The sequence below is a fragment of the Pleurodeles waltl genome, chromosome 10, assembly GCF_031143425.1.
Source record: "Pleurodeles waltl isolate 20211129_DDA chromosome 10, aPleWal1.hap1.20221129, whole genome shotgun sequence".
NCBI lineage: Eukaryota > Metazoa > Chordata > Amphibia > Caudata > Salamandridae > Pleurodeles > Pleurodeles waltl.
Genome location: NC_090449.1, coordinates 132,977,033 through 132,992,090, shown reverse-complemented (window position 1 = coordinate 132,992,090; position 15,058 = coordinate 132,977,033). Strand labels below are relative to the sequence as shown.

At 42.6% G+C, this 15,058-nt stretch overlaps 1 protein-coding gene across 2 annotated transcripts in view; it reads right to left on the bottom strand.

Moving 5' to 3' along the window:
- LOC138261216 (cytochrome P450 3A21-like) overlaps nt 1–15,058 on the bottom strand; it is a 334,418-nt gene that overhangs the window by 180,064 nt on the left and 139,296 nt on the right. For both annotated transcript variants that reach the window (XM_069209971.1, XM_069209970.1), the window contains exon 4: nt 3,248–3,347. In XM_069209971.1, the coding sequence (XP_069066072.1) occupies nt 3,248–3,347 (100 nt within the window). The remainder of the gene's footprint in view (nt 1–3,247; nt 3,348–15,058) is intronic.

Genomic DNA, 15,058 nt, shown 5'->3' with positions numbered 1-15,058 from the left:
GAAAGATCTAGCCAAAAATTAAACATATCCATGATAAAGGTATGAAAGGCCAACGCCTGAGTCTTTGTGAGACACAGGTTCATCAATCTCAGGACTCCAGGGTATTATGCAGACAGCGGCGTTCACTTGGCAGGGGTAGGCATGGATATATTTTTGCTCAATATAGTGGATGCTTTAGAACAACTAGGTTTCTCTCGAGGGCAGTAAAGGGGGAGCTGTCAGCGGTCGGTAAACTGTGGCCAGTGTGATCGAGTAAAGAACAAAAGCCAGTCAGAAAGTAAGCAGCCTGAGAAGGAGAACCACTCTTACCGTGTCCTTGGGATGCCTCATGTCTAGGGCACAGGGAGCAGGCATGGCCAAAAAGGGCTCATTCTCGGTGGAACATGGCACTTGCAGCCCGGCAAAGGTCTGAGGACCGCCCACGTAGAGGTTGGTGGCAAGAGTAGCCTATCTGCCATCAGAAGCTAGACACTTGCAGTAGGGGCCAACAATCAAAGGCTGAACAGGAACACTGGCAGCAACAAGGCAGAATAAATGTTGATAAAGGGGCAATTGCATAATGGAATGTGTGTATGACCACAAGCTGTGATGTTTTATGAACCATGTATGTTGACTGTAATGAACTGTGCCCATGTTAACCTTCAACAATGTCTCGCCTGAAGATTTAGGGCAGGGGAGGGGGAAGGGGTAAAGGAGGTAGTTATTTGCCGGGAGAATCATGGTGGTACTCGTATGTCTGTGAGGGGTTAAAAAAACAAGCTTCTTACTTTGAGATCAGCTTAACTCCCATTAAAATCAATGGGGACATCATGGATCTACCCAAGCCCAGTAGAGGTATGAGCCACCAGATAAAACGGAGCCACTATCCATTAAACACTATTTTAACAGACTAAAAGGCAGTGAGTTAGAGAAACTTTCAATTGTGGCAACGTCTATAATACTAACCATTCTAATTGGTGACATGCCTCAGTCATACCACAACCAAGCATCGTTGAAACGACTGCGCAAATTTATTACAGTAAAGAGGACTTGGATGAAATACCAATAAAAGAAATGTCTTCAACTGTAGATTCTTCGACAGACCCCGCTATAGGGGTGGACATATTTAGACAGTGCAGAAAGGTTTGCTCTGAGTGAGTCTGATGCCAGATATCAGAGGAGGCGGACTATTCACAGCAAGGTGAAAGAGGTATTCTGGTGCTCTCCTCAAACACTCCTAAATCATTGTGTGGCAACATAATAACCTCTGTTATTTGCACTCTGCCAGCTGCAAGGAACACACTCAAAAAGCAGTTGTAAAATTTTAGCATCAGGTGGACCAGTTCCAATCTTTAGCAACCTGCATCAGTAGTTTGAACAACATCTGTAACTGAGAAACCAGTTTAAATGCCCTCATTACTACACACTCAACTTCTAAATGCACATGCCCCGATGGTAGACAATCTTGGAACATTACCAATCTTACTCAAACATTGGTGGGTAATTTAAAGAAAATAAGTTGTCCGAATATAATAGGCACACCTACTGAGAACCAAAGGTGGCCATTCAAAGTAACCACTGATCTCAGTAACAGTTACCACTCTAAGGGCCAGATGTACTTAATTCCTGAATTGCGACTCGCAAATTGCGAGTCAGAGAGACTCACAATTTGCGAGTCGCAATTCAGTATGCAGGATGGTGCCTGCCCCTGACACCATCTGTGACTCGCAAGGGAGTTGCAAAGGCGTACCTCATTAATATTAATAAGGGGGATCGCAATTTGCGACCCCCTTGAGACTCGCAGCACTCACAGGGATGGTGGCCTGCTGGAGACAGCAAACCACCATGTCTGTGACTGCTTTTAAATAAAGCAGTTTTTTTTTTGTAATGCAGCCCGTTTTTCTTAAAGGAAAACGAGATGCATTACAAAATGAAAAAATGAAACGTTTTTGTTTCATTTTTTCAGAGCAGGCAGTGGTCCATAGGACCACTGCCTGCTCTGAAAAAAAGTTTTCCATGCCATTCACAAAGGGGAAGGGGTCCCATGGGTGTGACACTGGTGGTAACTGCGATTGCTTTGCGACCGCGTTTGCGGTCACAAAGCAATGCAGCATTGCGCTGCGACTCACAATTAGGAAGGGGAACACTCCTTCCTAATTGAGACTCGCAGTCCCGTTTTGCAAGTCGGTAACCAGGTTACCGACTCGCAAAACGGGGACTGGGCATCGCGATGTGCTTTTTGCACATCGCAAACAGCGAAATTCGCTGTTTGCGACGTGCAAAAAGTTTGCTACATCTGGCCCTAAATGCGGAAGCTTCCAACCAAAATGCAGAAGCCTTAGCAACTATCAGTAAAAATGTGGACCACTCGTTAGAAGCTCCTAGTGGAGATCACAAGGAATATTTTGGATAGTGCAAGATATTATCAACCTCTGAGTCTCAGCAATCCCTATATTCAGCATCAGAAGCTAAACCGCTGCTGTAACAAAATAAAAATAAACTCATTAGAACTCTAATAACCACGCCACGTGATTGCTTGATTTTTTAATGAGGAGATTACCCCCCTCTGGTTTTTTTTGAAAATAGGAATTACAAGAAGGAAGGCCGGAATGATTGATTCCCCTTGAAAGAAGTTGTGTTGGATCTTTGGAGTAATGGAAATGACTCAAGACAGTGTTCCTAAATGGTACATGCTTTACTCCCTTGTTTGCACATGTGAAGAATGTGGGGCTTATTTCCTGCAAGGCAGCCGCAGATTAAAATGGGTACCAAAGATAGTCCAGAGACTGGTGCTGCGAGCATTAGAGTTTATATTTTCCTTTCAAGCAGCACTTCCCAGCCTGAGAGTAATGCAGGGCTCCAGGGGATTATGATTTAACCTACCATCTATGCATTTCTGTGAGATATCTGAGTCTCATACCCTCCCCATCACATACTGCAGGGGGCGGGGACATCATTTTGCGGGGTGCCACTTCCTTTTAAGGTGCCTTTACATGTGCCATGAAGCGTTAGTGACAGTATAATGCAGGCATGCCACTTTAGCAACCGCCCAAGTACAGTCCTATTTTCATACAGCTTCGGCATTTTCGAAGTGTCTTGAAGATGTTGGGATTGCAAGTCACCCTGCCCCTTTCACCCTCTCTCTCACAGCACAGATATGTTAAACTAGAAGTCTACAACGGAGATTGTGACTACAAACACGACAATAAACAGTCCTTTCGTCTGAATCCGTTCTTGAATTTAGATTTGCACCTGTTTAGAAACCTACCCGCCTATTTGTGAAGTGGGTGTAGCACTCTTTCACGAGGATGCTTTTCAGTATTACGGGGTCCATGACAACGAGTATCGGAGTCCGCCCATCAAATATCCTGTAGAACAAAAAACGCACATCTGTAGACTCACTGAATCCAGCAGCAAAGCAGAAAAGACTTGTGTTACAGTGATACAGTCATGGAGACGGGGTTACAACCCATGCCTCAGCATCCCAGTAGAAACTACTGAAGAGGGTCACTTGGAAACTTTGCTGTCATAGGCACACATGAAGTTGTATTTACAATCACGGTGGGCAGCCTGGAGAGGAGCAGTCAGCGCTTATGCAGGCACAATTGCTAAACTTAAACGTTCTGTCGTCAGGTAAGGGCAGACACTGCAGAGAGTGAGGGTTACACAGTGGGTAAAGTAGGCTTAGAAGGGGCTTCCTAATGAAAAAAGAATGCGGTGGAAAGATAGAGAGGGAAAATAAATGATTTAATCACCGATGCAATTGCCATTTCAAATATGTTCAAGTCTACTATTCATATAGAGCTTGCTACAAGCATTTGGCCTCTTCTTACCTGATCACAATTTTGGAATTTTAGGAACCTATGGGATAAGGAGCGATTGCATAGATCACGTGATTTAATCAGGTGAGGAAGATGGGATTAACTTCCAAGACATCCCTATGAACAATGAGATGTTGGCGTAGAATCACAAACTGTGAAAATGTAGCCAGTCAATGCTACATACTAACGGTTTGGATGGAGGTACACATGTCTCTTGATCCACAATGCCCTAAAGTGCATTTAAGGTGTAGTTTCAATGTTCATAAAATTATCTCCTATTGTAAGTACCTCCCGCAAACTTCATGGCACTCATACATTTCAACTTAAAACTTACCAGATACTTATTTTGCTTTGATCAGATTACTAAGAGGAGATCACCAAGCATATTCACTCTTGAAAGCATTATGTAATTTAGATTATTTTTGTCAGCATTCTGTGGCCAACCTAACGTTGTTTTTATTTTAACCTGCAGATGTTAGAGAGGCACTGTTGATATGGATGAAAACAATGTCAATGTACGCAATGATATGTGTGCACATAGCAATGAACTTGCATCACTGTTGACAATGCCACCCGATGTGACCTCCTCATCAACACTGAGTCAGAAATACATGGTCAGGCAAGCCCTGCGACCTGTGCCTGAAGCAACTGATTGACAGATCACAGGTGGGGTGGTACGTAGCTCATAGACAAAAACACAAACAGGAAAAACCCAGATTGATCCCTCAGATAGGCAGCACCACCACAATAGTCGTAGTAGGTAGGCCCCCAGTAAAATACATTTGGCCAGAGGAGTGTGCATTCCCAAAACACTTTAAGATTTAGTTGCCCCAAGAAGTTAGGAACACTCAACCAATCAGAACACAACCCACACAACATGCAGTGATCACAGGCTCCCCATGCCAGACATCTGGACGTTATCAACTGGCCCGCATTTTGTCCAAGCAAGGTTGAGACCTACCTGTGCACTTTATGAGATGGTCAGATTTACGACTCTGTGACTAGGCCTGGATTCCTTTCTCCAAAGAATGCATAGAATTGTTTTATGACCTTTTGAGAATTGTGTATAATGAGGCTCAGAACTCTGTAACTTTGAGAGACAGGCATCAGACTCCAACTCTGTACTGGGCTATCCTGGCCGCTGCATCTAATTAAATCCAACTTTTCTGTTTTTGCCAAACGCCTCTTGTCTTTCATTTCTTTAAGATAAATCTGCATTCGAGGAACATCACAACAATAAGGTCAACATTTTGTTGATCTTTTTCACAGTATGCGGCTATGCGGAAAATAACAGTAGGCCTTTGGTGAGTTCCATCACCTTATAACCATCTTATCCCAACAAAGATGTCACTATTTCACATTTACTCAAATGTACCCAATAGGATGAAAATGTGACTCTTTCTGAGTGTCTGTCTGATGCAGCTCCTTCCCTGAAGATCCATCTAATTGCTAAGTGTCTGTGATAGTTGGATTTTAGCACTCCTTATTCTAGGAGATTTATTTTTGTTTTAGTGATGCAGCAAGTCTCCTTTCCTTATTTTGCAAGTGGGATAAATTCCCCAATTATTCAGAGTGTGTAGAAATCCTTTCATATAAAAATAGTCATCTGCTTATTCTTGTGGTTTGAAATCTAGGGCCACATGTATGTAGCTTTTTTGGTTGCCAAGAATCGGGCCATTTGTGACCAAAAAAATCTTTCTCTAAAGTAGAAAACCCAATTTTGAGATTCAGTAACCTCTGACCGAATCGTTAAGAGGGTTTATGACACGCTATTAGAAAGGGGCATGCCAAAGGTGTCCCTTCCTAATAACGACTCGCAGGGGAATTAATGATTGTTTTGTGATCAGGAATGTGGTCACAAAACAATCACAGTTACCACCAATTTCAAACTGGAAGTAACCCACTTGCAAACAAGAAGAGGTTCCCAAGGGACCCCTTCCCCTTTGTGAATGGGGACGCCAACATTTATTCAGAGTAAGCAGTGGTCCGGCGGGCCATTGCCGACTCTGATAAAATGAAAAGGAAACGCATTCCATTTTCCTTGAAGGAAAACGAACAGCATTTTAAAACAAAAAAAGGCTTTATTTAAAAAGCAGTCATGGACGTGGTGGTCTGCTGACCCCAGCAGGCCACCATCCCTGTGTGTGTGGCAGTTCCCAAATGGGTCACAAATTGTGATCTGCCTCATGAATATTAGTGAGTCAGGTCCCTTGCAACCCATTTGCATATCGCAAACAGTGTCTGAGATACTGTTGTAGATCAGGTTTTGTGACTTGCAAATTGCAAGTCACTAAAAATCGCAATTTGAAAGCCACAAACCTGATGTTTATACATGTGGCCCCTAGTCTTAACATCAGTCCATCCAGTTCAGAGGCTTCAGTAGGCACCTGGTGTCCCTCCTCTTTCTTCTGTACTTATTATACAAATGATAATATGGCCAGAGCCCTATTCCATCAAAGCGGATAGCTGAGAGTTTAAACGTGCTTTTATCTAAGCTCCCAGCCATCAGAGGTGAAGCCTTTGAGACCTTTGGCTGTACGAATACTGCGGTTTGCAGGCCCATATTTGAATGCTGGGGTCAGTGACAATATTTCTTGGAACCTGATGGTCAAAGGTTAGTTGACAACGTTTTCACAATCAGGAATTTCCATTACACTGAAGACTGGTGATGTTCATAGAGTTGACTGTTAGGAAGTTCGGTGCATTTTGCGAAGTTTAGTGTTGTATTAATCGCGCAACTACCCAAAGGTTTCCTGGTGCTGATACTGAGATCTGGATACATCTGAGCCGGAGCGGTTAAAATACAAACGAATTAAGAGCTGAAAGGCATTGGGTGGTTTTCGGCTCCGAATGAGAAGGCTAGAGCATTCCATGCTTTCGCTATCACAACTGTGAACACTCTACTTTCCCTCCTGGCATTCCTGAATTTAAGCATTTTAACTAGAAAAGCAGAGGGAGCATAGTGCTCTAGTTGGGGCATATATTTGAAAGAGAGCCGAGATGTAATGCTTAGCATGCTTTTCTGCTTTGTGACAGTAGCAAAGCCCTTTGAAAGTGCATCTTTTCTCAATTGAGAGCCAATTAAGTGATCTCAAACGTTGAGATTTGTGCTCTCTTTTTAGGATTTTAAGGATTAGCCTAGCTGCTGCATTCAGAATAAACTGCAGCTTCCTTTAAGTGTATGTTGGAAAGTACAGATATAGTGCATTGGAGTAATCAAGCTGCCTGTTGGCCAGGGCTTAAACAAGTTGTTGTTTATGCTAATCTTTAATGAGGGAAAGCATCTTTCTCAGTATATTCATAGTTTACCAGCAGGTGGCAAAGAGTTTGGATATTTGCAACTTGAAAGCCTCTTTGCTGTCAAAGATAAAACACAGGTTGCAGGCTTTAAAAAAAAATAAAACTGTGGGGGTGTTCCTAAAGATTGTGGCCACCATGAGTCTGCCCAAGTCGATGGGTTACTAAAAACTACTGCCTCTGTTTTATCAGAGTACAGTAGCGTAGAGTTGGCATTCATCCAGGAGGCCACACCCGTGAACCCTGACTGATCGACAAATCACAGATGGGGTGGCATTTAGCCTGTAGAAAAACTAACAAACAGGAAAAACCCAAATCAATCCCTCAGATAGGCAGTACCACCACAATAGTCATGGAAGATTGGCCCTCACTAAAACACATTTGGCCGGAGGGATGCACATTCCCAAAAAACTATAAAGGTGAGATGCCACATGAAGTTAGGAACACTCAGCCAATCAGAACACAACAGTAGGACTAGAAAATATATTAAAGGTATTAATTAAGTACACTCCACACATATGACCTGAAGAAATTGTTCACTTGATTGTGCCCTGATGAAGTCCCATGTTAGGCACGAAAACCGTTGGCTGTTTCCGATGTACTTTTGTGACAATTTTAAGAAAAGGAAATAATGAGAAGAATTTAATCAAATTCATATATGCGTATGGGACTTTTGGACTGTTATTTTGATGTGGTGCACCGCCCCAACTGATTTTGTATTCCTAGCGCCTGTTTCAGGGGTGACACCGTGGTAGCAGGTGCTAGTAGTGAGTGCACACAAAAGTAATATTTGATGGTTCATAAGTTAATTATCTTGGACCTTTGGGTCAGGTGTGGCTTCCTATGTCCCACCGCCTCCTCTGTGCATTATAATAGCCAATTTACTATCAGTGAAATATTCTTGGACTTATGCAGTCTTGAATCATCCTTATATTGCAATTTGTAAATTAATCGTGAGTATAATTGAAAAAGAGCATGCTCATTGCTCTTTAATTTTCAGAGATTTTCATGCTTAAGTGTCCCGCTATGCATTGGATGTGAATATAAATATTGACTTGGACAGTACATAGTGGTGTAGTGAGCCCCAGTTTTACCAACTGAAGTAAGAGTGGTGTTTACAATAGAAATTTTGATTAGTTATTTATGAGTCTATTCTGTATGTAACTTTGCAGATAAAAACTCTTAAAATTACAAAGTAAGTGAGGATAGAAGGTGAATGAGACAAAGAGAGAGGGAGGCAGGCAGCAGGGTGAAACTAAGGACCTGAAAAAAATATGACAAGAAGGAAGCATCAAAATGAAGAAAGGATGAATGCAAGGGTGAAAGGATTGATGGATGGATGGGTAAACAACATTTGCATAGAATGTTCAAAGATAGAATTCATGCAACGATTAAGGTTTGATGACTATATGGATGGTTTGGTGTATACCTGGGAGTATGAAATGATGGATGGAAGAATAATAATGCCTCAATGGATGGATGAACGATTGGATGTGTGAGTAGAAGGATGGAAGAAAGACTAATGATGAAAGGATGAATGGAATGGAGAAAAGGATGGATGAGGGAAGCATAGCAAGATGGATGGATGAAGACATAAAGGAGGGAAAGACACATGGACAGAAGGAGGTATGATGGAACCTCTTCAAGGATGGGTAGGTCTCACTTGCTGTGCTCATCCAATGACATTCAACTATGGAGCAAAATGGAGGGGGGGTAATTTTCTGCCTACTACCTTGACGGAACACTGTGGTAGCTCTGTTCCCACAACATTGTAAAGCTGAAAAAGTGGGATAGATATCCTAGAGAAACTTAGGCGGTTGGGCTGTCTAGCATGAAATTGTCTTTTGGAAGGGGACCTGCCTACTAAACCAACCTAAAATGAATATATGCTAATCCATTATGAAACTTTTGGGTCCTTCACCAAGGCCAATACATTAGAAAATATTTGCAATGATCACGCATCCTGTGTAAATATATTTAATAATCATGAGAGAAGCGTTATTATAATTGAATTGTGTATGTCTAGGTTTGTCACAACAATTAGGCAACAAAGTTATACCCCAAAAAGTAAGAAAAGGACATCATAGGGATACAAAAGATTATTGATTGTCTGCTGAGATTAGAGGTTTAATGAACAGTTGATGATGTATTCAGCAGGCTGAGTCGGGTGGATACAAGTCTTGCGGAAGAAACACACTAAACAGTGAATCTCCTTCAGAAGAAGAATTATTTTTTTACTCTGGCATTATTTGAATCGCGCTGCAAAGACAATTATTCACACTGCTGGAGAATATTAGCTTTGCAACGTGTAGCCAAAACAAAACGTTCTGTTGTTTTAACATAATCTAGCAGGATAGGATATATTATATTTCAAAATTATGTTCATTGAATGACACAGAAGTACAGCCCTGAAATTCTTATGATGAAGGTGCCACATGTACGAAGCTTTTTTCCAGTCGCAAATGGGCTGATTTGCAGATTCGGCCCGTTTGCGACTGGAAAAAAGCAATTTGTGATGTACACAGCCGAAATTGCGAATTGGCAATTTAGGTTTGTGATTCGGTATTAGGAAGGGGCATGTTTAGGATACCCCTTTCTAATACCGAATCTGAAAGGTATGTACAAATGTTTTGCAACCAAAATGTAGCCGCAAAAAATTTGCAATTTATCACCAATAAAAAGTTGGTGGTAACCCATTCACAGATGGGAAGGGGCCCAAGGGGACACCCTTCCCCTTTGTGAATGGTTAGGAAAATATTTTTTAAGAGGCGGCAATGGTCCCAAGGACCACTGCCTACTCTTAAAAAATGAAACTTAAACGTTTCATGTTTTCCTTTTAAACGTATCCCATTTCCCTTAAGGAAAACCCGCTGCATTTAAAAAGAAGAAAAGCTTGCTTTATTTAAAAGCAGGCCACCATCTCTGTGATTTTTGCGATGCCTAATGGGTCACAAATTGCAACCTATCTCATTAATATTCATAAGGTTGGTCTATTTGCGACCCACTGGGAATCACAAAAGAAACTCAATGGAGTTTAGTACATTTGGAATTGCAATTTCCAAAATTGTGCTTAGCATGGGATCACAATTAGGAAATCAACACAAAAGCCAAAATAAAACACCAAGTCCAGCTGCCCATTGGTATTCTGTCCCATTTCCACTACAACCCAGTGTAGTAAAGGTGCCAATTTGCCTGGAAAACTTCATCATAACTCATCTTTAAAGACCTGGGTGAAAGTGTAATTACAGTCCACCAGCGAAGTTTGTGAGGTTCCAGAACTGTGTATCAGCGAAATCTGTGAGATTTCACATTATGCAATTTTGTGCGCCTTTCTTGTGTAAAAAAACATCTTGAGAGAAGTCAGCAGGAGACCGGTTCTCACAGAAAATGATAGACTGATTGATATGTTGTGCACAAACCAGTCTTATGGAAGAAGCGCGCTCAGGATAAAGAGTGACATGAGGTAATGGCACATTATATTGTGCTACAAAAGCCTAAGGCCCATATTTATATTTTTTAGCGCCCCATTTGCGCCATTTTTTGACGCAAAAACGGCGCAAAAATACAAAATAAAACCGGTGCAGACTTGCAAAATATGGAATTTTGTACGTTTGTGCCATTTTTACGTCAAAAAATGAGGCAAATGCAGCACTAAAAAAGTATAAAATATGGACTTAAGTTTGTAAAATGTCCATAGAATTTGTTGAAAGAAAAACGAAGCTTTGCACATGCCTTAAAATGAACTTAAATAATGCATGTGAATGGCTGTTGATCTTTAAATTTTTCTTTTATTTAATGTTAGCCAAAAGGACCACTTTTGAATAAAATAGATGTATGGAAGACAAAATGGGAACGATCCAATACGAACAACTTAACTGTTAACTGGGTGACTGAAAGCTGATTTTTGGATGACTTCGGTGGTTTAAGGGCAAAAGTTGGACGTGGGAAGCTTTTTTGAAATGCTTATCACTGTGAATGTGGTAACACCAAAGATTACTCAGGTCCATAACCTGGAGGTTACAGTGTTCAGGTGCCATAGTGAACTCAAACCTTTAGATTTCTGAGCACAAGAATATGTCCAAGGTCAGGGTGCGACATCTACATATCATATCAGGACACGCAGAGTACTGCACCTCAAAAAACCTGCATGCAACAAATTTATTTGTACACTATTAACTCTGCGACCAGTGTGAGGTGAGCGGTAAAGGCACTCTTTCACCAGATTTTGCTCTCTGGTCTCAAAATCAGTAGAAAATGTGTCGTGAACACATTACAGATTTGTAGCCAGGAGTACTTTTGCCTTATTTCCACAAATGTTCTGAATGACCAACTATATCCCCAGTTAAATTTAAATCCAGATTCATAAACTATGTGGGACAGACACCGTTTTCACCATATATTCTCTGAATTTCTTTGCCCATTTGTGTTGCAATTACAAAACAAGTATTCTCAAAACCAGTGGGTGTGGGGTTGGCTGCTAACCTCTTGGCTTTGACAATGTCCTTTTAATGTTTTTGCAAAGCTTTATGCTTTAGTGAAGGTTTATTGAAATAATTTTAAAAATAGCCTGCCTTTAAGTACACACGAGTGGATGCAAACACCACTATCGTAGACAGTTTTTGTAATGAATATTTACAAAAAAAAACATTCAAACATGGTTGGCCATGTGTGCACTTGATTAGGCCAACATATTGGTTTTTTTTGTAATAAAGTTTTTTCAAAAACATTCAGTGATGGCCACCCTTGTATGCGCATGCATGTGTTTGTGCACAAATGGGTGGCCATTATGGAAAGGCTTGAAATTCCATTTAAATATAGTCACCCGTGCTCGTGCGTGCATCTGCATCCAAGAGCAACATTTTGGAATGGATAAAAATCCCATTTCAGAAGATGGCGGCCACAAGCAGAGCTCACACGACGCAATAGAATATGCAGACGTGGTGATGAAGGCCTGTTAGTGACGCCAGGCAGGTACCAGGCACTCACAAGCTTCCAAATAAGTAAAAAAAATGGTAAATATAATATTTTCCTTTTTTCAAAAGAGACCACAATGGCTCACACGACTCTACCACTGAAAGAGTACTGAAGATGTAGGTAGGTGGCAAATTGCGACTTGCAATTTGTGAGTCAGAGCGACTCGCAAATTGCAACTCGCAATTCGCGATGCAGAAAGGTGTCTCAGACACCTTCTGCAACTCGCTATGGGGTCACAAAGACCCACCTCATAAATATTTATGAGGTGGGTCACAGTTTGCGACCCCATAGCGAGTCTAGGCACTCGCGGGGATGGTGGCCTGCTGGAGACAGCAGACCACCATGTCCGTGACTGCTTTTAAATAAAGCATTTTTTTTTTTTCTTTTTGCAGCCTGTTTTCCTTAAACCTTTTGTTCCGTTTTTTTTTCAGAGTAGGCAGGGGTCCATAGGACCCCTGCCTGCCCTGAAAAAATAATTTTGTGATCATTCACAAAGGGGAAGGGGTCCCGTGGGGACCCCTTCCCGTTTGCGAATGAGTTACCATCCACTTCAAGTGGATGATAACTGCGAGTTGATTTGCGACCGCTTTTGCGGTCGCAAATCAACTTACATCGCGGTGCGAGTCGCAAATAGGAAGGGAACACCCCTTCCTATTTGCGAGTCGGAAACACATTTTGAGAGTCGGTTCCGACTCGCAAAATGTGTTTCTGCATCGCGTGAGGGCATTAGCGCCTCGCAAACGGCGTTTTTCGCCGTTTGCGAGGCACTAATGCCTTGCTACATCTGGCCCTAATTTCTGTGTGCTAAGGTACAATGCCTGTCCCTGACAGAGAAAAGAACCAAATGGCTCAAGTAAGCTGATCCTTTGCCCTTGTCTTAAGTTTTGATTGGTGGAAGCAAAATGTGAAGGACAACTGACAGATTTTGTGACTTTATTTGCTACTGATTGCTAGATTGCTACTGCCACCTGAAAGTGAACGGACGGCTGTAAGAGTGAGTGAAAACGTGAGCAAGCAGTGACTGTGCGCACTGGTCTAAATAGGCGCAGCACCAAAAACAGGGGAACATCTGTGCGCACCCAGGCCTAGAACCAAACTAAAAACTAGGGTCTTGCATTTCTCCGAGTTACAGCTATTAGCAGTTGTAAACACCCCAACCGGATTTTTCTTGCAACATTGAAAGAAAAAAAACAGCGCGATTGTGCTGCTACAGTTAACTCGTAGTGAAACCTATCGGCAAAAGTGCAATTATCTATGTAACGGCAAAACAACAATTAACTATGTAAAAGGGTTGATGTTATGCAAAGCGCTTGACTTCTGCCAAGCGAGATCGCACTGCGAACAAAAGATAAAAAGTAGTCCACAAACCTGACGGGAAACAGCGAGCCTCGCATGCTTTCTGTACTTGGTCGCTGCGCTCGAGGAGTGCTAACCACTGGAAAAGGCATGACGTATGCGTGCCTTCCACTAATGAAAGCAAGTAGATTTTAACAGGCAAGCCCACGAACCAATGAAAGACACTGACGTGACGTGGACGGGGCTCCGAGACCTTTTCTAATTCCTAAAGCGCCTTGCAAGCAATACGCATGCGCAAGCGCATGCGACACAGACTCAACCCTAAAAACGAATGTAAAAGTTTTTTCAGGACAAGTAAACCTTAAAAGTACATGTCCAGCTTTTTAAATACACTGCACCCTGCCCTGGGGGCTGCCTTGCACCTACCATAGAGGTGACATATTTAGTAAACAGGCAGGTTTGGGCCTGGCAAAATGGTTATTTGGCCAGGTTGACATAGCAGTTTAAACTGCACACACAGGCTCTGAAATGGCAAGCCTGTGACATTGTTAAGAGTGAACAATCAGTGCTGCAGACCCTCTAGTAACATTGAATTTACAGGCCCTGGACACAGATAGTGCACTTTACTAGGAACTTAAAGGTAAATTAAATATGCCAATTGGATATAATCCAATCTCATCATGTTTTAGGAAAAGAGCACAAGCACTTAAGCACTGGTCAGCAGCGGTAAAATGTGTTGAATCATAAGGCCAGGAAAAACAAAGTCAGAAAAAACAGGTCTGAAGGCAAAATGTCAGGGGAAACCACACCAAGGATGGCAGAGATAACATGTGTCCCGTCAGCTAAAAGTGGGGTGAGCTACCCAAACCCTTGGGCATTCGCTTCACTAAGACAGATGAACTTGGAGAGACCATCAGCATTGGTGTGGTCTGTTGCAGGACGGTGTTCCGCCATAAAGTCCATTTCCTGTAGGGAGATAGACCACCTCAACAGTTTGGGATTTTTAACCCTCATTTGCATTAACCATCTGTGGGGGTCTGTGGTCTGTCTGAACCCGGAAGTCAGTGCCAAACAGGAATGGCCATAGCCTCGTTGGCACCCAGAGCACAGCAAAGGCTTCCCTCTCTATTGCAGTCCACCTTTGTTCCTTGGGTAGTGATCACCTACTGATGAAGGCTACCAGTTGATCCAGGCCCTTTTCATTTAGGTGTGAGAGCACGGCCTCTAAGCCATGCTCTGAGGTGTCTGTCTGCACAATGAATTCTTGTGAGATGTGAGGGGCCTTGAGCACAGGTGCTGTGCACATGGACTCCTTCAGAGAGTCAAAAGCTGTCTGGCATACCTCTGTGCAGATCATCTGATGTGGCTTCTTCGTGGAAGTCAGCTCTGTCAAGGGGGCAACATACCACTCAACAAATCTCTTGTAGTAGCCTGTGAGGCCTAAGAAGGCTCTCACCTATGTCTGGGTCTTGGGGGGGGGGGGGATTACCAAGCTAGAATGGTTTCAATCTTGGCCTGGAGAGGCTGCACTTTGCCTTCTCCTACTTGGTGACCCAAGAAGACCACTGAGCCCTGCCCTATGTGGCACTTTCTGGCCATGATAGACAGCCCTGCCCTCCGCAAGGCCTGAACCACTTCTCTGTGGTGTCATAGGTGATCCTCCCAGCTAGAACTGAGGACCGCAATAGCAT